Source organism: Podarcis pityusensis, assembly GCF_964106645.2.
Source record: "Podarcis pityusensis genome assembly, chromosome: 8".
Taxonomy (NCBI): domain Eukaryota; kingdom Metazoa; phylum Chordata; class Lepidosauria; order Squamata; family Lacertidae; genus Podarcis; species Podarcis pityusensis.
This window is the reverse complement of record NC_138033.1, coordinates 48377752-48404704: the sequence shown is the minus strand read 5'-3', so window position 1 is coordinate 48404704 and position 26953 is coordinate 48377752. Positions and strand designations below refer to the sequence as shown.

Below are 26953 nucleotides of genomic sequence, written 5' to 3'. Positions count from 1 at the left end.
TGATTGGTCTGGATCCGGCCCCCGGGCCTTAGTTTGCCTACCCATGTTCTATAGCCTTCTCGTGATCTCTTCCCAGACCATCCCTGACTGCATCTTCACAAACTCAGTTTTGCTTCCCCTGCCTTCTCGCTCGACCTCCCTAGGAGGCCTGCCTTTTTTAACAGTTGCAACTGTGTTTTTGTCCTTGATAAACCTCTCCTGAGGGAGCTGGCAGGAAAGGGCTGCCAGGGTTGCACAGCTGCTCTGGGGAGGAGGCGCTGCACAGGGCTGGGGGGGGGTGCAGGTGTCTTCCTTGGCACTGGTGCAGCTGCATACACCACCCTGCCTCATAGAAACCCTGTGGGAGACCCAGGCTGACCACTATCCCCCCCCCTCCCCAGCGGCAACCATCTGCCTCCAGCACATTCCTGGACAACAGTCTCCTGGAAGCTCAGCTCTCTGTTGAAACCTGAGTCCCTCTTTGAAGGGTGGGGGAGTAGCTAGGCTGAAAAGACCTTGCCCACCCACTCCTTTTACTTTGCCCCTTCTCAAGTATTACTTGCTTCAGGGCCCCTTGGCTTGCTGTCAGTCCCCATACTCACCCAACAGGTTTTTCTTGCTCCAAACACCTCCCCTCCCCACATCCTTTCCCTTTTAAGTTACTTATACGGGTGACTGCAAGCCTGAGGGCAGAGCCAAATGCCAGGGGATGCTGCTGTTGCTGCTAGATTGACAAGCAGAGAAGGGGGTGCCTAGAGAGGGAAGGTGGATACATGGGTGCAGTTAGCTGATTGTGGCCCTGGGCAAACACAACCTCTCTTCTAATACAGTGGTACCTCGGGTTACAGACGCTTCAGGTTACAGACTCTGCTAACCCAGAAATAGTACCTCTGGTTAAGAACTTTGCTTCAGGATGAGAACAGAAATCATGTGGCAGCAGCAGCGGGAGGCCCCATTAGCTAAAGTGATACCTCAGGTTAAGAACAGTTTCAGGTTAAGAACGGACCTTGAGAATGAATTAAGTTCTTAACCTGAGGTACCACTGTAGTGAATGTTCTCACGTTTGCAGAGGTTTTTACTTTTTTATTTTAAAAAGCCTTAGGGAGCAGCTAGAAGGAACCCCTCCATGAGCACTGAGTGAGTGAGGCTGCTTAGTAGCCATGGAGTGCAGCGTCAGCCATAAAGCTCACTGGGTGTCCTTGGGCCCAGTCACTCTCACTTAGCCTAACATGCCTCACATTGTTGTTATGAGGATGAAATGTTTAGGGGGGTTGGGGAAAACCCAATATGCTATTTTGGTGGGATATAAATGACATAATTTAAAATATATTTTAGATAAAGAATTGTTGGCCCTAACAAACAGATTAGAACCTAGGTGGTGCTTTGTAAGTGTCATTTGTTTTAATAAGACTTTTAAGGGTAACACTTCTCTTGATTTTTAGCAGGGTTATAATCTTTAATCAGCCAGCTAATTAACTTCAGTTTTTACACCCCAGTCCTCACTATCTTGTAGTGGAGTGGTTTCAAGACAAATGTGTCAGGAAGTGAGATGGATAACTTTTATTAGAATCACATCAAGCAGCGGTATATCCAGTGCTTTTTTTCTGGGGGGATGCAGGAGTACACATACCCCTAAACATTTTGTGAATCTTTGTATTTTTGTCCATTTACTGTACTTATTTCCCCCGATTTAAACTATAAAATGGTGGTTTTCTTGAGTCAAAATAAGAGTACCCCTAAACTTTTTTTTTTAAGCACTGGGTATATCTATCTATTTACACAAACCTGATAGGCAAACAATGATGGGAACATGTCCTAAGATAAAGTACCATTTTCTCTGGAAGATGGCAGGATCCTCAAGGACGTGTTTTGAGGACAGCTGGCTTCAGGCACTAGGCCTTTTGGAAGGCCAGCTCTGTGTTACAAAGATGTCTGCAAACAGGGCCATCTTTAGCATATGCTTTGCTGGGGTGCAAAGATCCACCCAGCGCCCCCAAATTTAGTTAATTTTGTGTGAGTGCCATCGTTGAGTCTGACAAGTGCCGCTATTGTGAATGACAAGTGTCGCCGCTGGCACAGTGCATCTTTGGTAAATGAGCGCAAAAAGTCGAAAGTCCTTTAGTGAAACACTAGGTATGCATTTCGGTAATACCTAGGTATATATGTATTTTGTTTTTCTAGCTTGAGCAAAATTATTATTTCATGACAGGTAGATAGTTAAGAGCTTCAGCGGCGGGCACCTGGCCCCCCCTCCAGAATTCAGCGCCTGGGTGCCCCGCTCCCCTTGCACCCCTGGGTAAAGATGGCCCTGTCTACAAATGTGACATGAAGGCTGGCAACATTCACCCAGCTGTATGGGAATCCCTTGCAGATGACAGCAGTGCCTGGAGACAGTCAGGTTGTGTATCCACAGCAGTGACCAGAGGAGAAATGACCACTGGGAGGAGTGTAGCGAGAAGGAATGCCATGATGCAGCTGTAGCAGTGAAACCTGACACCTTCTTCTGCAGGTGGGGAACAACTAACAACTGTGACCTTCTAGACACTGTTGGACTGCTATCTCCCAGCAGCCTGCCTGGCCAGTGGTCAGGGGTGATGGGAGCTGGAGTCCAGCAGCATCTGGAGGGCACCAGATGTTCCTTGTCCTTGACTTACACTATCAACACACACCAAAGTTTAGTGACCATACTGAGGTAACAAAAAGGTGTTGCCTGAGCAAAGAGGTGAAGAAAGGAGGTTCCTGGGCAGAGCAGCCTACAGACCAGGGGTCCTTGGTTGAACAAGTTTGCTAAATAAATTAAGGATCTTATGGCAATGGGCAAAGTAATCCTATGATCTCATTAAGCTGGCACCAGAGTTATGCCACTACACAATCCAGGAGGCAAGAACAACAGAATACAGTGGTACCTTGGTTTGCAACCGCTTTGGATTACAACCGTTTTGGGTTACAACCACGTCAAACCCAGAAGTGTGTGTCCCTTTTTTCAGATTACAACCCATTATTATTTATTACAACCAATTTGGGGGGGAGGCCCCATTGGCGAAAGTGCACCTTGGGTTACAACCTGTTTTGGTTTACAACCGGACCTCCGGAACGGATTATGGTTGTAAACCAAGGTACCACGGTATACAAAAATGTCAGAACAACAAATTTTTCCACATTGTGAAGCCTCAAGTTTTCCAATGCTTCCAAGGAGACTCTGGATTTTTCTTTTCTTTTCTTTTTAATCAGAAGTGCATAAAAATCAGCATATTTGACTATTTTATATCTACATATTTCTCAGTTCCTTCTCAGTGAGTGACAACAGACAGATGGCTCTTTAGACACACAACATGCTGTCAGTTTCTTGGGTGTATAAGTCCCAGATATCTCTGTTTCCTCTTACTTTCCTTCCAAGTCTACATTCCTGGTTCTGCCTGCACTGGTTCAAAAGGAACTGTTTCCTGAAGAAAGTGTTCTGCTTTTCTAATTTGTACAGTATGTCAAGGCAATGTTTGTGGAGCGACTCTACCTTCTTTGAAAGCCTTTCTCCTTACTATAATTTAAATTTCTTAATACATGCTATATAAAAAACATGACCTAAATTACTTATTTCAGGAAAAAATATGTTTAGGATGGCAGTTTTATTGTGGGCATTTCTCACCCATTTGGACATGTACTTTGTGCTTTCTGTCCCTCGCCCTGCAATTCTTTTCCTGGTGCTGTCACTGCTACTGCTGAGCCCAACAGGGGAGAAGAAAAACACAATAAAATACAAACATAATGAAAACAACAAACACATTGTAAATCTCCAAATCCTAAAGCCACTCAGCTGGCTTGACTCCCAGTATCGCAAGTGGGCTCTGATCCAGAAGAGATTCTGTCACCATCAATCTGTATCTATAGGATGGAGGAAAATAAAGCTCTTGGGTGCTTTCAAAACCATTCAGTTTTGTGGGTGGGGGAACAGCGGCCAATCTGAGTCAGCAGAGGAGTTCCTGACCGTGCTTAAGTTTCTTTCTTCTTTCTTTCTTTGGTGATCACTCGTAGCTGAGTAAGATTGTCTTCCATAAACATGGTTTTAACAATGAGTCTGTAAGTGACTGTGGAGGCCAATTCTAGATCCACATGTCCTTCCACATGGGGACATTGGTTTCCTGCGGGAGTTGATCATGGTGTGGATTTGCCAAGCATGCCTTCCTCTTAGCACGTTTCTCCCTTGCATCCTGAGTTTGAGTGTCTTCAAAGCCCATGACACCTTTGGTAAAGGCTGTTCTCCAACTGGAGCGCTCACAGGCCAGTGTTTCCCAGCTGTCAGTGTTTATACTACATTTTTTTAGATTTGCCTTGAGACAGTCTTTAAACCTCTTTTGTTGACCACCAGCATTACGCTTTCCATTTTTAAGTTCGGAATAGAGTAGTTACTTTGGAAGATGATCATCAGGCATCCGCACATGACCAGTCCAATGAAGTTGATGTTGAAGAATCATTGCTTCAACACTGGAGATCTTTCCTTCTTCCAGTACACTGATATTAGTTCGCCTGTCTTCCCAAGTAATGTGTAAAATTTTTCGGAGACACGGTTGATGGAATCTTTCAAGGAGTTGGAGATGGCGTTTATAAGTGGTCCATATTTCACAAGCATATAGTAAGGTTGGTAGTACAATAGCTTTGTAAACAAACATTTTGGTTTCCCTGCAAATGTCCTGGTCCTCAAACACTCTGCACTTCAGTCGGGAGAAAGCTGCACTCGCAGAGCTCAGGCGACGCTGGATTTCGGCATCAGTGTTGGCCCTTGTGGAAAGATAGAAGAAGTATGCTTAAGTATGCAATCCTAAACACTTCCTGGAAAGAAAACCCCCTGAAGATAAAAACTTCCTGGAGAGAAGACTCAGCACAGCTTGCTTCTGAATGGATGTGCTTAGGATTTCTTGAAGCAGAAATGGCTGGGAGTTCCAGCACCACCTGATCAGAAACTCTGCCTCCTAAGCCCCCTCCTCCCCTTACAAAAGTCCTGGCTACGCCCCTGGGAAGCTGGCACCTGTGTGGAGATACCTGGTTGTGCCTCCTCAGAATTTTGTGCCTGGGGCCACTACCCCATCCCCCCTCCCCCAGCCACACCACTGGATTATCACACAACATCCCACAAAAGTCTTCTCTTGTGGTGAATGGTTCTGTTCTTCTCTTTCTAAAGTGTGACTTCCCCTCCCTCCAACTTGAAATACTGACGTTGTATCAGATTCTGGCTGATGAGTGATATTGTGACAGACTGATTGTAGTGTGGGCTAGACTAGCAGTTCCCAAACATTTTTTCTCATGAACCACTTGTAAAATTGCTGATGGTCTTGATGAAATGCTTAATGACTTTTCTGGGGGGTCAGACCATATCACTCCCCGATTACAGTTCTCAAAAATAAGCAAGCAAGATGCTAAAGCAGTCCTGTGAGGTAGATTAGCCTGAGACACAATGACTGAGGGAAGGCTGAAAGGATTTCAGATGTGCATGTCCACTGTGAAACAATCCCATTAAGTTCAATGGATTTTACTCCTAGGTAGGTGGATATAGAATTGAAGGTTAAATACTTGAACTAAATTTTCCCACTTTGTTTCCTTTTTCCTGCATTTTATACTGTAACCCTTTCAGGGCAAGGACCTGTCTTGTGAAATGCTATATGACTCTACTCAGAAGTAATACCCACTGAGTTCAGTGAGACTTACTCCCCTGTAAGTGGGTATAGGATTTGAATTTTCTTCCAAACGCTATACAAAAATTAAAATAAATGACACAGCATGATGCAGTCATAACTTAAGCACTTTAAAAAGCCACAGCTTTTCAGCATTATGTGCTGAAATCAATGAAACTTCAAAACAGAAGGGGCTAACCCGTGAGCCTCCAGATGTTCTTAAACTGTTGTTGTTGTTTAGTCGTGTCCGACTCTTCGTGACCCCATGGACCAGAGCACGCCAGGCACTCCTGTCTTCCACTGTCAAACTCATGCTGGTAGCTTCAAGAACACTGTCCAACCATCTTGTCCTCTGTTGTCCCCTTCTCCTTGTGCCCTCAATCTTTCCCAACATCAGGGTCTTTTCCAGGGAGTCTTCTCTTCTCATGAGGTGGCCAAAGTATTGGAGCTTCAGCTTCACGATCTGTCCTTCCAGTGAGCACTCAGGGCTGATTTCCTTAAGAATGGATAGGATTGATCTTCTTGCAGTCCATGGGACTCTCAAGAGTCTCCTCCAGCACCATAATTCAAAAGCATCAATTCTTCAGCGATCAGCCTTCTTTATGGTCCAGCTCTCACCATGCATCACCACCAGGAAAACCATAGCTTTAACTATACGGACCTTTGTTGGCAAGGTGATGTCTCTGCTTTTTAAGATGCTGTCTAGGTTTGTCATTGCTTTACTCCCATCTTTGCTTTTATCCCAGTTGTTGAAATACAGCTCCCATAATTCCTGATCATTGGCCATATTGGCTGCAACTCAAGGGGGTAAATTCCAAGAAACAGCCGCCTCTGGAAGCTCAGCAGAAGAGGGAATTGGCTGAATCTAGCAGTCCCTTTGGGGGAGTGGGCGGGGCCGCAGATTAGCTAGGATGAAAAGACCTTGCCCACCCCCTCCCATTTTGCTTTGCCTCTTCTCCAGCCTTGCTTGCTTCAGGGCACATAGGCCTACTGCCAATCCCCAGTCCCTATTCTCACCTGGCAGGTTCTTCCTTCTTCAATGAATTCCCCCCTCCTTTCTCTTTTAATCTGTTTATGGGTGACTGCCAGGCTGAGGGCAGAGCCAAATGACAGGGGATGCTGCTGGGCTGACTAGCAAAAATGGATGGGCAGGCAGTTAGCTATTGGTGGCCCTGGACAAATGCAACCTCCAAGGAGGCGACTCTTTTCTAATAGTGAACTCCAAAACAGGAAGGTAATATCAACATGCATGGGGGGTTGGCCAGGAGTCTCAGGTTTGAAGAAGTATCAGTAAAAATAAAAAATAGTAGCACTGAATGAGGCTCCTTAGCAGCCATAGAATGCTAAGAATCAGCTGGGATAAGAGGAATGGTGGGCTCAAACCCTGAACTCAGAGCACTGCTTCTGGGAAGGAGGTTGCACTGCAGAGACTGCCTTTCTCCCTTAGGCTCTGGATTTCAACCTGCCAGGTCAATTTGGTTAGGGAAGAACCTTGTGGGGCCCTTTGGGCTTACCCTCCATGGTTCTCCTCGCTGTATTTATTTATTGCATTTATATCCCACCTTTCCTCCAAGGACGTCAAGGTGGCACAGATGTGCCTAATACCACTTAGTTTACTTGTGCAGCTGGGCTGTTCATGAGACAGACTTTGACTGCGGCAGCAAAAGGGTTTATCTAATCAGCCTGGCATAGTCTGGAGCCCCCACAGAGATGAGGAAGTCCCATCCCTTACAACACAGCCTTGGAGACTTGTACCCAAGGCTATTGTAGCTTTTGTGGATCCCTCTCCTCAGCAGGTGGCAGCATAGGGCAAGTGCTGCGTGCAGGTGTATTTGAAGCCTCACCTGTCCCAGGCATGCTAATATTCAGAAAACGTGTAACCCAAAAGCAATTTTAGGAATGTTAAAATCTGCTCAGCTAAAGCCCAACTCCATTGGGCTTTTCCTTCAACTGTCAACAGCAGTGGCCATTCTGTCAGGAGTAGGACAAAGATGGGATGAGACAGTAGTGCTTCTCCCTCATTACAAGAACTTTTTAACAAAGAAAGAATGCTTGTGTTTTCTTTCTTCCTCCTCCAGTCCTTTTTTTCCTTTTGTATCATGTCTCTTAGATCATAATGCTTAGCACAGGAACTGTCTTCACACTGAAATTAGTTAAACCACCTTTGTTTTTGCATGAGGAGAATGAAGAGTAGGATAAAAATGTTTTAAGTAAATAACGAAGCCTGATCTTGAAAGGATCCATTATCCCTAGCTATAATTTATTTCCTAGATAAAAAGGTGTCATGATTCTTTCCAAAGACACTCAGATTTCCTCTGGGGCAAAGAGAGCTCTATAGGCTGAAAGCATCCACCAGAAATGCTTTCCCCAAGGACATATTTATTGGGACAATTACAAACAGTGTGGCCTGTACCCGTCATAGCAATGTATTGAAGAGAGGGGCAGAGCTTAGTGGTAGAGCTGCTGCTTTGCATGCAGAAACCCCCAAGTTCAATCTCCAGGTAGAGCTCAGAAAGTCCCCTGCTTGATTTCTTGGAGGGTTGTTGCCAGTCACTGCAGACAATACTGAGCTAGACTATGTTTAAATATGCAATGCTAAACACACTTCCTAGAGAGTAAACCATTGGGACTGGTGAAGCAGAAGGCAGGGAACCCAAAACAGGGGCAGCCTGTGGTAATATGGCACCCTGAGGAAGCCCAAAATTTGGTGCCCCCAAATGGATCTTCTCAACTATGGATCTTTTCAATGTTGTGCTCCCTTGGCTCAGCGCCCTGTGCAAGGAAGCCACCCACACGGCCCTAAATCTGATGCTGCCCAACATCAAGTGCATCTGGAGCCCATGACAGGCAGGGCTAATAGCTCACTTAATTTTGCCCGCCTCTGCCGCCTCCTCCTCTCTTCCTGAATTCTAAAAGGGCAGGACTGAGGTGGAGGCGGCAACTGGCGTGGGTGCCACCCCCTGGACCAGTTTGCAAGTGGGAAAGGCAGGCAGACAGGCGGGGGTGGCTGAGGATAGAATGAGGTCGGTGGGGCAGTGCCCCGTTTGCCCTGTCCTTGGCAACAGGGGCCCAGGCTGAGCCCTGTTACAAACGAAGCCCTGCTGTCTAGTCTCAGACGTGGCGAGCGCCCCACAGAGCCTCCTCGAGAGAAAATCTCTCTCACCACCCTTTTCTCCCCAGCGTAGCAGAAAGAGGGGGAAGCAATCGGTATGAGGGGCTTCCGGATGGGAAACATGGGAGCAGGAAGGTGAACTTCAATGCGGCATAGCCCATCCGGCGAGGTTTGGGGGTGCTACCCAGATACTAGAAGCACGGGTGCTTAATTCGGATTAGTGCCGCTACCCCGGGAGGCCCATTCCGAGCGGCTCCACGAGGAGTACAGCTTCAGGACGTGCTGGTGCCGAAGGGAGGCGCCAGTGAGCCCGCCCGCGCTTTTCAAGGGGTTCGTGCAGAAAGGCACCACAGCCCCCCCGCCTCCCCACCCCTTCACGTGAAGCACGCCAGAGGGGATTTCCCCATTCAGGAGGAAAAGGCAAGACTGCCTGTAAGCAGAAAGCTAGTCTCGCAGTTGCAGAGGAAGGGTTCTCGCTACGCCGCTACTTTTCTCCTTGCAAGGAGCAGAGAAACACTTTGGCACGTCCCTCTCCTCCTCTCCCGCTTCGGGTTCAATGGGGGCTCTCTGGCTTGGCCTGAGGAAAAGAGTGACGCTGGCGTGGAGCCCCGCCCCTCTTGAAACATGGGGCGGAGCCTCGTTTTAGGGCGGGGCATCGCACCTGCCTGAGCCGAGTGCGCGCCGAGGGCCAGAAACTGCCTAGCGCTCGACGCTTGCGCTTGCACGATGGCAATGCTGCTGCCAGTGCCGGGACGCCCGTCGGGGCTTTGCTTATTCCTGCTGCTCTTACAGGTAAGAGGGGCCTCACGGGGCGCTGCTCGGCGAGAGGGTCCAGCCTCCCCGCTGCCGCTGAAGCCCACCCTGCTCTCAGAGAGGGAGCCTTTCTCCTTTCTTCAAACTATTTCTGTTCAAACTTTTGGGTTAAATGTAGTGTACAGATATATGTATAGATAGCAAATAATAATAATAATAATAATAATAATAATAATAAATAAATAAAATAATAAATAATGTAGTAAACGGGTGACGGGCGGGGAAGTTTTGTGCAGAGAACATAAGCTTGCAGTGTTGCATCCCACAGTTTGAAATAAAGGTCACAGTTTCAAACATCGTCCTTCTCTGAAGCTGTGGTACAATAAAGATATTATTATGTTATCCCAAAATAACTTTCCAGAAGGAAGTAGGAGTCAGTGGTGGGCTGCAGTCATGTTCCTTTTGGACCACATGAATTATAAAACAATTCACCTTCTTCTGAAAACTGTATTTTTGGTTGTGGAAGGTTTATTTGACTTAGTTGTCAGTCAAGACAATGGTCCGGATTTGTCTCCTTTCAGGTTACAATTTGCTTGTTTCCATTTTCTTGCTACCACTGTACGTGCCAGAAAGGTTCATATGATTTGAAGAGAAACCAGAAAGTGAAATTGACATTATTTGAAACCTATTGCGATTTCTTCCTTAGTGAAAATGTATAAAAGAGCCATTAAGGGGGCTGGTGCTAAAGTTTGTCCTGTATTTAATGTAATTTCACAAAAACCTTTTGCCCAGAACCGCTTTATTAAAGGGTTATGTCCACCACGTATGTTAGAATGTACCTGGATCCCCCCCCCCTTGCAGCACGATAGATGAGTTATCAAGGTGTGAGGAATCGGTACCACCTTTGTGCAAATTTTATCTTTTACTTTCATTGGAGAGAAATGAAAGGATCTTTCCCCATGTAATTGTTCATGAACTTGCCTGTCATTGTTCTTGTATCATAAGAGACCCTTTGACCATCATTGGTGCCCCTAAAACATTCCCCCTGCCCCAACCAAGATAGATACTAAAGAGTTATGTGAGTAGCCTTGGTTAGAAAGTTTGAAAGAGATGTGGGCAAAATGCTTAACTGTCTCAGGTGGAAGGATTTGGGGGCTCTCTCCGACTCACCACGAAAAAAGTTCTATCAGGCAGGCTTAAAAGTGGCTGCTTTCCTTGAAGCTCGAGGGAGGTGGTTTTTGCTGCCTCTTGATTCATCCTTATTTTTCCTGCATGCTAGGCTGGAAGGTGGCTTTGTGAGGAGACGGCAGCCCCATGTCAACCAGGCTTCAGTCAACAGACTTACACTTTCAATGTGCCCAGGTCTAACTTGGAAAGATATCGTGTGTTGGGCAAGGGTAAGAGATATTTCTTAATACTCCTTCTCTCCTTAAGATTTCCATTTGTGGGTGGGGCATTCTGCCTTTACTTGTCCATAATCACAGAATAACCTTGTCAAATTTGCTGCGTAGCCCAGTCTCTTTCTTTAAAACACAGTAATGTATTTAGGGGGCTGGATTCATCATTCTGCTAAGTATGCTAAAGAGCAGAGCCCAAGTCCCCTGCTGTGATGTCACTGTCTGGGAGTTTCCAGGGACAAGAAAGTGCCCTGTTTCCTTAATGTTATTGCAGCTCATTCTTCTGGCGAAGGATGACTCACAACCGATAAGTGTGAACAATCCTGTGAGAAAAAACAGGCTGTAGCAGCCATAAGGTAAATACAAATAATAACAGAAATTACATGCCCTGGGCTTTGGCTCACTTGTAGATTCACTGGATGATTACTTCCTCCTTCTGTAAGGGGAAACTGATTGACTGCTGGGCAAGCTATTCTTTCTTCTGTAAAATGGGTATAACAACTTGCCTTTCAAGGTGATAGGGATAATGAAAAGGCTATTCTGCAAAGCACAAAAAGTGCAAGTTTATGAATGATAAATGGAAGAAAGTTGGTGAATCTAGACTCTCAGCTCAGCTGCATATGAATATGTGTCCAGCTGGGAGCGCAGATTGCCATCTAAGAAGCTCTGCTCTCATATTTGGGGCAAGTTAGTGGTACCAGGTTTTTGCCCCTTAATCTGAAGCACTGCTGTTGTCTGCTTGTGACTGGACTGGAGGAGACTGCTCTTCAGTCCTTTGGTATAAACCTAAGTAGTTTATAGAGACAGGAGGAGACATTTTGAGCCACCAAAGTGTTAACAAGAAGTTCAGGTAGCTTCAAACCTGCCCTTTCCCCTCCAGCGATTCAAGGTGGAGCCTGATGGTAGAGAGACGCTGACTTGTTCCAACCCGCAGCTGCTGGGTGTGTTGCTTGTGTTTGTTCATCTGAACTTTGACTATCGCTCTTGACTGGTTACCTGGCAGCCCAATCAGGGGCTTCCTGCTTTTCTGCTTATCGTAGTTTCGTTAGCATGACAAGGCGGGCTGCGGGCCATGTCAATAATCCTTTGTGAATCATTTACCTTGTTTCACATGGAATCGGCTTGGAGTCTTATTTTCCGTTCTGCTATGAAAAAGATTGGCTCTTGACTGTTGACCTTGGCTGGTGATCATGAAATAATCCTGAATTTGAGCTGGCTTTGCAGGTCGCTATCCTATGTCCTGACCTCTTCTTCTCCATGTCCTCTTACCCTGGTTGAATGCAAAGCCAGGCCCCTGAAATAATAATCACCATCATGCTTATGCAGCTTTTATTATTGGCATTTCATCAAATAAAGCTTAAGACAGCCAAACTTTTAAGTAACAGATCTTACTAGTAATGTCAAGACTTTTAAAAAAGAGGCTTTTGAAAGTCTTGCCCTTCCCCATGTTCTTTCTTGCCAGTTACTAAAATCCATTCTTATCAACACTATTAGTGAATGTGGGGACAGTGGATCAAAGTTTTCACAGACATTGTGCAACGCAGGCTTTTGGCTGCCCTGTGCTGTCTGGGGTTGATGGGAGTTGTAGTCCAAAACATCTAGACTTGGGAAGGCCATTCTTTGCTCCTGTGAAAGGGAAGGGGCTCCCTTTTTCAGTGGTGATTAACTGATTTTAAAGGGACAGATTTAAGCCTCAGGTAAGCAAGCTAAACTTGACTCAGTTTCTTGGCAAGAATGTGGTACACACCCAATGCAGTTGATCTTAACTGCAAAGTGGAGTTAGCACACTTGTCTCAAAATGCAGACAAAGTGGGAGGGAGAGACATACTAATTTTCGTTCTTAGTGCTAAGTTGGATAAGGCAGAGGGGGAAGCAGAGAAAGTTGTATAAATGCACATATTGCTCATCATCACAATGAAGCTAATGACATGAGCTTAGAAAATATTTTATTGGCTTCCAACAAACCAGAGACTCGGGCATTCTGAAACATTTTTCCAGAATCGGAAACCTTTTCGTGGTTAACTGTGAAAGTGTAAAGGCTGTTAAAAGGCACAAGAGTCCTGAAGGAAACCAACAATTGGCATAGCTGATGGCAGAACACTGGACGTTTAGCAGCCAGGCATGTAAATAACAACTGCCCACTTCCTGCTAGAATGGTGTATCTTTTTTGTTTATAGGCATTTTTGTTCATTAACATGGTCTTTAGCGCATCTTAGTGCAGGGTGCAAGAGTTGCTGTATTGATCCTGGAACAAGAGCAGTCAGCGCTCAGTAGAAAAGCACCTGCTTGCAAGTGGAAAGTACCAGTTTCAATCGCAGGCACTGCCAACTTGTAGTGCTAGGAAGAACCTTGGGAAACCACTGCCAGTCAGAGTTGGCAGGACCAGGCACTCCTTAGAAGTGAGTGAGTGCCATACTATGGTGCTACTTAGTGGAGGATTCTACAAGCTTTTGAATTGCACAGAACTCTTCATCAGGACATAGAAGGATATCACTACTTATTTGGATGTACTTGATTGCCCTTTACCTTCTCCCCCCACACCCCACCCAGTTAAGGAGGACAGTGGGTGTCCTATCGATGATGACACAATGCCTCTGCGTGTGAATATGCATGCAATACTTCCTGCTTGTTTTTGTATTGCAAAATTAGAGGGAAGCTGAGTCAGGTTGTCGTGTGCGTGTGTGTGTGTAAATTGCACTTGTGCCTCCCACAATTGAACTGCTTATCACAGGCTTTTGGGGGTTGTTGCCAGTGAGTCAGTGCTGGTGATTTCCTGCTATGGTAACAAATGTGAGAGTTGCTTGGCGTTGTGGTGAAAGGACTGGGCTGCAACCAAGGAAGTAATCTGGTTGAACCTCAGCTTTGCTACAAACTCACTAGGCTGCCTTGGGCAGTATGCATCTGTATACCAGTGGCTAGAAACTGTCGGATGGGAGAGTGCGCTTGTGCTCAGTCTCTGTCACCCTATCTGCAATATTGGGGGAGTTAATAATACTGATCTACCTTATAGGGTTGCTGTATAGTGCCTGCAAAGCACTTTGTGCACTTGAAAGAACTATACAAAGTGTTTACAGGTAACTCACAGCTCAGGAACATTTAACTGGTGCGCATTCAGCACATTTGTGTTTGGCAAATTAAAATGAATAAATAAACAGGGGTCTCAAAAGCGGGCAGGCATCTGGGGGGGGGGAAGACTTTGACAATCCCATCTACCATTGAACTCAATGTGTTTTGACTATACATGAGTTTTGGTTTTAGGTGCTTTCCCCAAAATGTAACCCCATCATAAGTTGAGAGTCAACTGCATATAAAAAGTTGAGAGTCACCTGCATGAGATACTGTGATGCTGACCTGAGCCAAATGGTACCACTTTAGAGGTTTTTAAGGCTCCCACTTTGATGAAAGGGCACATGACAATGAAACAGTTACATTTAGGAAAACACTCCAAACTCTCCCTGGAATCTAGGAAGCTCCATGTAAGTGAAGTTGCATTTTTTGCCAGATGGCGCCTGAAAGATCTGTCTAGGTATTTGTGGGTGAGTTAGAGCCTTATTGCTCACCGCCTTGGCCTTGGCCAACTCCTGATAAGGCTGCCCAAGATAAAGGTCCACTGCTGAACCCATTTGAAAGGCTGTCCGGTTGAAGTTAGGGATGTAGGAAGCTGGAAGCTTCAGATCATTCGCCTATCTAGTTCAGTATTGTCTATGCTGACTGGCAGCAATGGCTGTCCAGGTTTCCAGGCAGGGAACCTCCCCAGTCCTCACTGGAGGTGATTCTTCCAGGCATTGAACTCAAGACCTTTTTATATGCAGAGCAGATGCTCAGCCACAGCCCTTCCTCAACAGTGAGCATCCAGACAACAGGCATGCAGGGCACCCAGGGAACAGCCTTTTCTTTTCTTTTTTTAAAAAAAGTTTTTTATTTATACAACAAGAAAAACAAACAAACAAAAAACATAAATACCAAATTATACACAAATTACAAAAATAACCATAGACACATAATATTCTTAGCAAACAATAAAACATCTATTGGTCTTAACACTAAAGACCCAACCTCCTGTCTATTCCATACTTCAAATTCATATTACTTATTGCCAATACACATTTTTTTTCATAATTAAACTTATTCTCATTAAATCTAATTTCTTATATCTACCTTACAACTATTACTGAAGTTCCTCAAATGCTGCAACAGAATTTAAACTACTATATTTATTTTTCAGATATTCTTTAAAAACCTCCCATTTAGAAACAAATTCCTGTTTTGATTTATTCTTTATTTTTTCTGATAAACCATCTAATTCAGCATATTCTGTCAGCTTTTGGATCCAATCTTGAATAGAGGGGATTTCATTACTCTTCCATTTTGCTGCAATCAAAACTCTTGCTGCCGCTGTCGCATATAAAAAGATACCCTTCCTCTTTTGTGGAATATCCAAATCTGTTATTCCCAGGAGGTAGGCCTCTGGTTTTTTATTGAAAGAGATCTTTAGCATTTTTTGCAGTTCTGCATGTATACTCTCCCAGAATACCTGTATTTTCCTACATATCCACCACATATGGAAGAAAGGAGGAACAGCCTTTTCAATCATGTATTGCTATCTAAATTATAGTTAGGAATTTTAAAAATGTGCATCTCTGCATATAAATCAGTGTATGCAAATGATATTTAAATGTATGTTTTGTTTTCCAATTGTAATTGGCAACCTGGTGCCTTTCACATGTTTTGGATTACAGCTTCCACCAGTCCCAGCCAGCACATCGGCCGCGGCTATTGGAAGCTGTATTTCAAAGCATGTGAAAAAGTATGAGGCTGGGTTCTAAGTTTGTCCTCCAACAAAAGTTGTAAGACAACAGTAGCTAAAGGTGTATTGCTCCTTGTAGGAGACCTTTTGGTAAGAGGGGACTGGATTTTTCTCCTCCAGAGATCTTTGTATTTGCTGGTTGGTGGAAATAAATATGGACAGTGTCCCTTTGTTCTTGTCTGGGGCAAAACACTCAGTGCCTCCCCTGCAGCAGCTGCTGCTCTGTGCAGTGGGCTGCACTGTTTCCACCAGGGTGGAGATACAAAACAGGTAAGCCAGTATTTGAGCAGGCATGTGGAAGCTTTGAGATGTAAATGGGCAATTGCCTGATGAAGTCTGTGTGACTTAAAAGCTTGCATAATTCTGTATCACCTTGAGCTTTTCCCGAAGAGCTATGATCTTTTTTGGGGTGGTGGATGTGGTATCCACAATATTCTCTTTTTTTTAAAAAAATGATATTGAAGTTTCAAAAAAGGTTACAAAAATAAGAAAAAGGGGGAAAAAAAGAAAAGAAAAAATACAAAATACAGAAAAATAAAAACACTTAAAAACAAATCAATCTTTCCACGTCATGTCTTTCATTTACTTGTTTCCCTGACCTCCTCACACCTCCCTTTTTTGTATTCCAGTTCAGTTAGTTAATTCAGCAAATCCTTTCCCTCTTTGTTTTTATCCTAATCCTTTAACTTAATATATTGTAACTTTGGATTCTTACCTGTTAACAAACCATTTTTACATACTCCTTTATAACATTGCTGCTAAAACCACTTAACTTCATTCTGACATCATTCTAACATTCATTAATTTTGCAGTATTTCTGTAAATAGTCTTTAAATTTCTTCCAATCTTCTTCCACCGACTCTTCTCCCTGGTCTCGGATTCTGCCAGTCATTTCCGCCAGTTCCATATAGTCCATCACCTTCATCTGCCATTCTTCCAGGGTGGGTAGATCTTGTGTCTTCTAATGCTTTGCAATGAGAATTCTTGCTGCTGTTGTGGCATACATAAAGAAAATTCTATCCTTCTTTGGCACCAATTGGCTGACAATGCCCAGGAGAAAGGCGTATCCACAATATTCTCTCTCCTTTCACTGAGTAGGTGAAAGCAAGCAAACTCTAATCTATTTGGGATCTGGTGCACACACTGGCTGGGCACAGGGTTTCAAATTAAGTAGCACTTAAGCCCCAGAGGGGTGCACCTGGGCAGCCCTTTAGCCGAGCTCTTTCAGATGTGGCAGCCAAGACAGGGGTTGATGATAGGGTGAGATCCCCCAGCCCTGCTAATCCTCAGAGGTGCTGCACTTCAAAGGCCTTTGATTGGAGCAAAGGGCTTTCCGCAGGCCTAACAAACTGGCCTGTAATTAGGCAATAATCTCTCTATCTCTCTTGTGTGCATTTTTTCAGCAGGTGTGTGTCTCTGTCTGTGTAGCCATTCCTTGTTTCTGTCACCCAGCTGGAGCTAAACTCAGCTTCAGGGCTGTAACACTGGCTGATTTAAAGAGCCCTGTTCGCACACAGAGAGAGAGAGAAAGAGAGAATGTGTTTGTATTTTGAGGAACTTATCTGACTGGGTTGGAAACTTATCCCCTTTTTTTTTAATCAAGGGACTGATCGACTACAGCTGACCCTGTTTGTTTTGCACTAAAGTGTGCTCCCCCAGGAAGTAGTAGAAGGTGGCAGTAACTCCCCAAAACTCGAGTAGGATTCTGGGGCTGAAAAATTCACCTGGCCAGCCAGATTGCCTGCCCTGGTGCAAGTTTCAACCCTGCTCAAATGACAAACTCCCCCCACCAGCAACTTCAGATTAAAACTGTGTCTTAGATTCAGAGGAGAGGAAAATGCATTCCTGGTCCTTTCTGCAGGAACAAAATAGTCCTGGAGTGTAAAAGTGAAACCTGTCCAGTGAGCTTCCTCGAATCCCCTGAGAGGTTCTGGTCCTCCCTTTTGCTTTGTTCCCTTGTTGATTTTGATCTGGAATGACATGTGCCAAAAAAATTGGATTCATGTGACTTTGGAGAGAGTCACTGATTTCCCAGGCTAGAGAGCGTCAGATTCCAAGCCCCCGATGGCTCACTTCCACCCACTGAATTTCTGTCTGTGTGCAAACATATGACAGCCACCTGAATCAGTTTTCAGGTGAAACACTTGTTCTGTGAGTTTCAGAGTCATGGCGAAACTCCAGGGTGACGTCACTGCTCAAACACAGAGCCTGTGTCTCGATGCAAGAGGAGAGTGGGGCAACCATGTCTGGTCGCACAGTCTGTCTGTCCTTCTTCCTTCACCGACCGACGGAGTCTGCTTTTTTGCCATTGAGTATAGAATTTAACCACAAAGATATGCATGGTTCAAATGCAGCAGCTGATGCTACAAGTTGGCGTCCCAACAGATGCCAGGTGAGATCTTATTGGATCCACTTTGGTTGTATTAAGTGCTTGAGCTCCAGAGATGGGCAGAACTCCAACTTATAAGGAAGCTGTCTTTGTTCTAAACCAGTATCTGGTGGCAGTAACGGACTGGATAAGGGTGAATAAGTTGATATTTAAGACAGAGGTACTCCTGGTCAGTTGGAAGATCGATCAGGGAGTAGGGCTTCAGCTCCCCTTGTTGACTCAGCATTGCAATTTGGGTGCACTCCTATATTCTGCCCTGAACCTGTTATCCAGCTTTCAGCAGTTGCCAGGAGTGCATTTGCACAATTATGGCTCATGCACCAACTATGTTTCTTGAGATGTCAGATCTGGCCATAGTGATGCTTCATCTGGTCCAGAAGCTTCAACTGGTCCAGAATGCTGCAGTCAGTCTGCTGACTGGGGCTGGATACAGGAAGCATGTTTTCCCCTGGGCACAATTCAAGATGCTGGTTATGACATATAAAGCCCTCTATATCTTGGGCCTGGGTTACTTGAAAGATCACTTCTCCTTTTCTGCACCTGCCTGGGTGCCAAGTTCCTCAGATGAGCACCTTCTCTGGGTCCCATCAACATCGGAAACATGGTTAGTGGTGACATGAGAGAGTCTTTTCTGTAGCTGCTCCGATATAGTGGAATTCCCTCCCAAGAGAGGATAGAGTTGCTCCCTTGTTATCTTGCTACCAGCAGCTTAAAGGTAAAGGGACCCCTGACCATTAAGTCCAGTTGCGGATGATTCTGGGGTTGCGGCTCTCATCTCGCTTTGCTGGCCGAGGGAGCCGGCGTTTGTCCGCAGACAGCTTCCGGGTCATGTGGCCAGCGTGACTAAGCCGCTTCTGGTGAACCAGAGCAGCGCATGGAAACACCATTTACCTTCCCGCTGGAGCGGTACCTATGTATCTAATTGCACTTGACATGCTTTCGAACTGCTAGGTTGGCAGGAGCTGGGACCTAGCAACAAGAGCTCACCCTGTCGCAGGGATTTGAACCGCCAACCTTCTGATCAGTGGTTTAGACCACAGCGCTTAGGACCTTCCTATTCAGACAGGCCTATAGAAACTAGGTGCAGGTGATGTTGACCACTGCGCTGCTATCGGAATGATTGGTATTTTAGTGCTGGTTCTAAATATGCTTTATTGTATTTTAATGATTGTTTTTAGCTAGATTTTATTACTTTGACTCGTTTTTATTACTTTGTACAAGGACATTTTTAATATGTTGTAAACCACCTTGAATCCCAGTTTGGGAGAAAGGTGAGATAGAAAGGCATTGGATAAATGAATAAATAATATTGGAAGCTGTTGATTCTGTGCATAGGGAAGTGGAGTCTTGTTTTGGTCCTGTCGTCTTCTGGGCTAGGGGACATAGGGAGATGACTCTCCTCAGGGAGTGGGATTCTCCAGGGTGGTGCTACCCATATTTGGCGCTGTGTGAAAGAATTCTTGGTTTCTCAGACATTTACAGTCAGGAGCCACAGCTAATGCTTTCGGGTGTGGGTGTTCTTTGAAGCTGATAACAAGCCACAACCAGGGGCATGGGTCTGCTTTCTTGCTGCCTATTATTTGCTGGGGCTTTCTCTTTCCATACCAGAGGAATTAAAACTCGGTGATTGCCTCATTCTCTTTTCCTGAGCAGAGCAGCAGAAGGCCCAAGAAGCAAGTTTGTTTTTTCAAAGAAGAGTGAGTCATTTTAGCCCTCAATGAACCGAAGATAAGGTCTTTATTTCATGCGTGGGGTAGAGGTATGGGAACTTTGGCCCTGATAATGTATGCCATGGCTGCTCCCTTTTCTCTCCCACCCCCCACCCCGCCAAAATATCCACACCGAGTCTCCAGACTTTGTTTTGAGAAAATGGACTGAGATTCAAGGTCAAGCCAGCTGTTCTTGCAAATCCATCATTCACAGCAGAGAAATTCAGTCTGGAAGATGCTGAGAGAAGGGGGGGCAGTGGGGCACACACACCCCCATCTTGCCAAGGGTCATAATGGAGTAGCCTCCCTTGGATGTTGTGGGGCAGCTGCTTGAGGCATAAACATCCTGAGGTGCCCAGTCCTAATTAGACCTGTATGTTGTGCTGCTATTGTGGTGTCCACTTCAGTGTCTATAGGGAAACAGGGGCGCTCTCCTTCCATTAAGCACTTAAGGGGTTCCGTCCTAAATGGATGCTGGTGTCATGAAGATACCATAGGCTTCTTTTTCTTTCTTCAGTGTAATTATTTCCAAATGGCTCCCTTTTGAGGAGGAAATAATGCTGTCGTGTTTTGATGCCCAGATGCTTTTCTTTCACAACTTTTGCCTTTCTGGATTTCAGAATTATGAAATTCAGAGTAGACCGATTTAAATTAAGGAACCTAAGTTAGTCATGTCCATTAATTTGAATGGGTCAACTCAGAATAGAACTAACATTGGAAACAGCCTGACATATTTTGCAAGAGAGATGTATATATCCATAAAAATATTCTAATTTAATTTTTTTAAAAAAACCTTTTAGGTAGTGATTTCATAATTGGTTTTATTTTTTGTAGTTACTAGAACCCTATAAGTCTGGTTTTGAATTTGTTCACTGCTACATCATTCAAATCCGCACTTGTCCATGAAGCTCCCTGGGTGACCTTGGGCCCAGTCGCTGCCTTTCAGCCAAACCTACCTCACAGGGTTGTTGTGGGGATTAAATGAGGGGTGAACCATGTACACCACCTCGGGCTTCTTAGAGAAAAAGCTGGGATATAAATACAAAAAAAAACCCCTATTCATTTTAAAGAAGACAAATGTCCATACTTTTATACTGTATTTTTATGCTGTGAACCACCCTAAGATCTACAAGTACAGGATGGCATACAAATTTAGTAAATAATAATAATAATAATATTTTTCTTCAGCAAACCCTGAAAGGCACATATTAGTAGAACATTATTTCATTTATTCATTTAATAATTTATTTAATAATAAATTTAATAACTTAATGCCAAAATTGGCTTGTAAACCACTTACAAGTATAAAAACCATTATGCAAGCAGTAAAATATAAGCACCCAGAATCAAACTACACAATCAAGCAATCCCTATTAAAACATAGCCATATTTGCAGGTGCCCTTGGTCGACAGATTACCAATTGACAATGTGTGATACCTGTTAAAAATATTCATGAGAATATGAGAATCATGATTAAGATCCACCATATTCTCCACACACATAGATAAATTCAGTTAAGACCATACATTTTGTTAATTAAAAACATACTTCTGGATTCTTTGCAGATGATCCAGACAATGCTTTCATGTTGTTTCATGCAGGCTTTGCTGTGCAGCTTAGTGAAGGCCAGTGTATGGTCTGATCTTGGGGCACAGAGTTCGAGGGAAAGCTTTGAAACTGGCTGTTTTGCAGAGGGGTTTGCATGCATTTTGGAACCTCTCATGTGTTGGCTCATGTACTTCTGAATGGAGATAACATGGGAGCTTCTGCATGAGGTGCTCTGCCAGTGAACAGCAGCCCTTCTCCCCCCCCCCTTTTTTTTTTTAGAGGAAGCTGCCTTATTTCAGGTCCAATTGTTGGTCCATCCCAGCACTGTCTCCTCTGACTGGGGTTTCTAGCAGAGGAGGCTCTCTCCCATCACCTTCCCGCCCTATTGTGCCTTGAACCTGGCAATGCTGCCAGGCAGGGATTGAACTTGGAATTTCCCACCTGCAACGCTCCCACTGAGCTATGACAACTCCCCTACTTTCTTCTTTTCTCTGCCTGGATGTTCCAAGAAACATGGGGACAGATTCTGTGTTGGGATTCTGGTGTTGCTTTTAACGCCCTCTAGCAAATGCAGACTATACGTAGTGCGTCCTTGGAGCCACTGGGTGGGGAGGGTGACAGCTGCTGATTCAGGGCCTGCCGGATCCTGCCTAGGCATGGCTCAGTAGGAATGTGCTCTGCTTCAGAAGTAGGGCAGCTGGAGGAACCGGCTTAGCGCTGCTCTCTTCCTCTGAGCAAAGTGGAGTCCATTCAAAGCTGATGCTGAATATGTCATCCATCACATATGTCGCCTATCATCATTGCCTAGCACCCAGGCTTAGCTCTGGAGCCATGTCTGCGTGCAAAGGGAGGGTTCTTGGTCCTGAGTGCCTCCAGGGGCAGCAATCTTTTTCCAACCGGGAAGCTGCTGGGGTGCTGCCAGCGCTGTGAAAGGAGTGTTCAGGTGTCCCTCAAAACAGCCACACCTTTGTAATAGAAATGCATTTTGTAGAAAAAGGAAAGGAAAGGTGCCAGCAAGGAGAAGCTTCCCAGAGGCAGAGGGAAAGAACACAAACACACATGCATGCACACACACAAGCCACATGACTGAGATTCCCCCTGGAAAAATCTACAACTGGCACAATCCACTTTGTCCTTCCCACAAGCCTCCATTCCTTTAATAGGAACTGGGGCAGAACAGCTCTCTCCAGGGTGCCCAAAGTATCTTTGTAATACATGTGATCTAGAAAAGGGATAACATGGTGAAGGAAGATGTTCTTTCGGAAGCTGACTCCAAGAAGAAAGGAAATAACCATCATCATCCCCAGCAGCAGCACCCCCAAATAGGCCTGGCTGTGGGCCCAGGGAAGTTTTCAATGGTTATTGAGTTTCTTATATTTTGTTGGGAGCTGCCCAGAGTGGCTAGGGAAACCCAGAGAGATGGGTGGTATATAAATAATAATAATAAGATGATGATGATGCACCTGCTTTGCATAGCAAAGGATGTTCCCAAGTCCAGTTTGCAACTTCACAGGTAGCAGAACTTTCTCTGTCTGGGGTGGTGGATAACAGCTGTGCTGGCTGGGGCTGATGGAAGATGTAGTCCAAAACATCTGGAGGGTACCAAAGTTTTTGGGAAAGTTGCCCTTGAGTGTCTTGGTGCTGGAGGCAAAAAAATCCCAGATGCTACCCATCACCTCCCTCCACCAGTAAAACCAGGGCACCAACCAATTCTGCTGGTTACAATCAAGATTTGGGATGTCATGGCTGTAGCAAAGTGAAGGGAGCTTGAGCTGCAAGTGGAGCCTTGCTGGCAGCCCATTGCAGCTCTTGCTTGCATACCTTTGTAGGGTACTATGCCTGCATCTGCGGGGCCCTCTGCAGCCTCTTTGCTTAGCCCACAGTCAAACGTGGCACGAGCTTCCTGCTTGCCAGTTGTGACTGCGGTAGACTTTGTCCACAGGTCAGCTCCTGGTAGTACTCTGCATGCTAAACTCTGATCGCTTCCTCCTTTCATGGATGTGGGCAGAGGCGGTTTTAGTCCACAGCTTCTGGATCTGTGGAACTTGAGTGGTTCTTTGGGAGATGGGAGAGCAGGTGAGCCCTGCCAGCCTCACCTGCAAGGGCTGCCCAGCTAATAAAGAGAGTGATGGTGCTGAACTGGCAACAGCTCCTTGTAATGGCTCTTGCAGCTTTGCAGGGTGGTCATTGCTACTTTCTAGTTAATGAGTGGATATTTGTTTTTCATCCTTAATCGTGCATATTTAATGCTGGGAACAACTTCAGATTCTTGCATTGGGAAATTTTATTTTACGTCAAGCTGTTAATGCTGTGGTTTCTCAACCTTCTTCCTCCATTTGCTTTCATTTCCTTAAAGCAGCTTTGGTCAACCTGGTGCCCTCCGGATGTTTTGGACTGCAGCTGTCCTCAGCCCCTGCTAGCGTGTAGTAAAAAAGCATCTATGGAATCCTATGTTGGCTAAAGTTGCCAGGTACCCTTCATAGATTGTTGGACTACAACTCCTATCAGGTCCAGCATCCTACAGCTGTTCTAGCTGGGCGGCTTTAAGGAGGCACTGGTGTTTAGGGCATATGGCCTCTGCAGCTGAAAAACCCCAACTCCTTTTTGGGGCATGCAGAGGGTGCAGCTGTTCCAGGTTATTGCACAACATCCCGCAATAGTTTTCACTTCTGGTGGGTGGTTCTGTTTTTCTGTTCCAAAAGTGTAGCTTCCCTGCCTCCCTCTTGAAAGACTGCAGATTGAGTCAGTTTGTGTCTTGTGTACATGTGTAAATCAGAACAGCCAGCTGTGTGAGCTTCCTCCCTGTTGTCCCATGTTTGTTTGTTTCTTCATCTTCATCTTCATCTTAAAATTGATATACCAACTTTCATGTGAAGATCTCAGCGCAGTTCACAAGAAGCAGTGCCCCTTCCATTAAGTGCATGATATTGCTGCTTTTAGTACTGCCTCTAGGCCAACAGCGGGAGATGTTTTTCAGCTCAAGGGCCACTTTCCCCTCTGAAAAACTTTCCAGGGACCACATGCCCATTGGTGGGTGGGGCCAAGGGCAAAAGTAGGTGGAGAAACAAATACACAGATGGCTGCTTCCTACATCACTCCCCCACCCCCAGACAAGCAAGAGGCATTGCCAAGAGTTCAAGGACATATTCCAGCCAGGGAAAGACACTTAAGGGGAGCTCTGTGAAGTGTAAAAACATGCAATTGTAGAGTTGAAAAAGACCTGATTCAAAAATACATACTCACACCCCTCACACACAAAAACAATTCTCACTACAGCCAACCAAAGACAACCAACCACACCCTAAGCCACCCCCAGCCTCTCTCACCACCAAGGAAATACAACAAGTGAATAGTAAGAGAGCCCATACAAGTAAGACTGACACAACTCCCTCTACACTAAGTAGAATAATAGAAGCATAACCACCCTACTCCACTCACCATTCCCCGCTCCCCCGCTCCCCATTTTTCTTTCTTCTTCCTAATTGTTTGAACCAAGAACTTATACATTGACCACTAATAATGAAATGTATGTTGTAGATATTTTTCCACATTATGCTATTTTTGTGATATGCAAATGACATGAGAAAACTTGGTATACTCTACTTGTTTGTATAACATTCTTGTTTATAAAACCCAATTAAAAAAAAAAGAGTTGGAAAAGACCCAAAGGGTCATCTAGGCCAACTCCCTGCAAGGCAGAGAACCAAGGCCAGTGGGGTGTGTGGCTTGGGGAAAGCGGTCTGGAAGAGAAGGATTTGACCCTGAAAGGTCACCATGAAAGACCTACCCAGCAGTGAGCTTTTGCAGGACTGCCCAGCCTCTGGTTTGGAGGAGGGCCCAGAGCCTGTAGCAGCTCCTGGGGTTTGGCCAGGCCTTTTTCTGGATTCTGACTATGGCCAGTATTCTTCTGCCTGGCCCTTCCCACCACCTTCTGCATTAGTGCATCCCTCTGCAGTTTTGGCCTCTGCTATTACCGTTGTCCATGTTCATATTAGTGAGAGATGCCACTGCAGCTGCCCAACTCCAGCAATCGAACACCAGTGACTTTCTGGGCATTTACCGAATGGGGTTCAGCATCCATCTCAATGACTCCTTTACATCTTCATGGCAGATAACCTTATGTTGTAGTAGCATACCTAGTAGCCCAGCCTCCATATCTCGCAGCAGTATACCTTTGAATGCCAGATATGGTGAGCAAGCCCTCTGCTTCATTCCTTGCATTATCTTCTGGCAGCATCTGCTTGGATTATGGGTTGCTGGGACGGCTGCAAAGGAATCCTTACCTGCTTCTCCTGTTCTGACCAGGCGGAGGAGAGCAAGCAGCTGTGGGGTGGGAGGTTATTTCTGGAGCTTGTGCACCTTCAAGGGCTGAAAATGATACAGTACTGGAGAAACACTGAAGGCCCTACAGTTGCCCTGCTCTGCTTACAGGAAAGTCTCTGAAAACAACTTGTGTGGAAATCAGTTCAAGGCCCTGCCTGTAGAAGAAAAGCTGCTTCCAAGCCCATTAGTGACCTGGGACCCATGAGGATGCTCTGGCATTTGTGCTGGATAATTGACTCACCGTCTTGGGTCATGTTCTGCTCCCTTGGTCTGCAGAGCTTTGCCTACCTCTCAGGAGTCTGAGTATTCTTAATTAATCCTGTGCCTTCCACTTTACCCTTCTTTTTCTCCTCTTCTCTGTGCTACGATGCTAGCAAACTAAATATTTGTGGGGCTTACTATTGAGCAAACATCCATAGGTTTGTACTGTTGTTCCCCTGTCTTGTCCATGCATGTAAGGCCGGAGTACCAAAAAAACCCACTTTTTGTTCTGATGCTACCCTGTATATGCAGGTGGGGTGGGGGACTGCTGTGTAGCAACAAAGAGCAAGGGCTGAAATGCCTTCCAAAGGAATTGCTTGATTTACTTTAAGGTATTTACATAGTGCCCCTCCCAAAGCTGTTTACATAGAAATAGTGAAACAATCAGTATCGGTTAATGTTATAAAATAAAATGCCCAAGACAAGCTCCAAGGACGTTGCTCTCTTGCAGGCTGGATGTGTATTTTTTCCAGGCTGGGTGTTGTTGTTGGGGGATTTGTTTGTGGTCACTAACGGAAGGGAAAAGAAATCAAAGCCTGAAGGCCTGATAATCCTCATCTTGTGGGCATTGCACTCTTGCAGAATCTTAGTACAGTGGTACCTCTGATTACATACTTAATTTGTTCCAGAGGTCCGTTCTTAACCTGAAACTGTTCTTAACCTGAAGCAGCACTTTAGCTAATGGGGCTTCCCGCTGCTGCTGCTGCGCCGCCGCCATGCGATTTCTGTTCTCATCCTGAAGCAAAGTTCTTAATCTGAGGTACTATTTCTGGGTTAGCAGACCCTGTAACCTGAAGCGTCTGTAACCTGAAGCATATGTAACCCGATGTACCACTGTAGTCAAGTTAAGACCAGGAGAGCTGAGGGAGAGAAACAAAACTCCTACAAGCCTTGCATGGGCTTCAATAACTTTTGCTTCTATCGTCTGCAACATTTGCGTTAACACTAAGTAAGCAGAAAGGGGTAGCCCCAAACTGTGTCTCTCCCTACGTGCCACACAACCAAGCCCTT

The 26953-nt window shown here is 45.2% G+C and overlaps 1 protein-coding gene across 1 annotated transcript in view; it reads left to right on the top strand.

Moving 5' to 3' along the window:
- The first annotated feature begins 9390 nt into the window (after positions 1–9390).
- CDH1 (cadherin 1) overlaps positions 9391–26953 on the top strand; it is a 31253-nt gene continuing 13690 nt past the window's right edge. The window contains exons 1-2 of the mRNA XM_081017768.1: positions 9391–9546; positions 10787–10904. Coding sequence (XP_080873894.1) covers positions 9481–9546; positions 10787–10904 — 184 coding nt within the window. The 5' untranslated portion in view covers positions 9391–9480. The remainder of the gene's footprint in view (positions 9547–10786; positions 10905–26953) is intronic.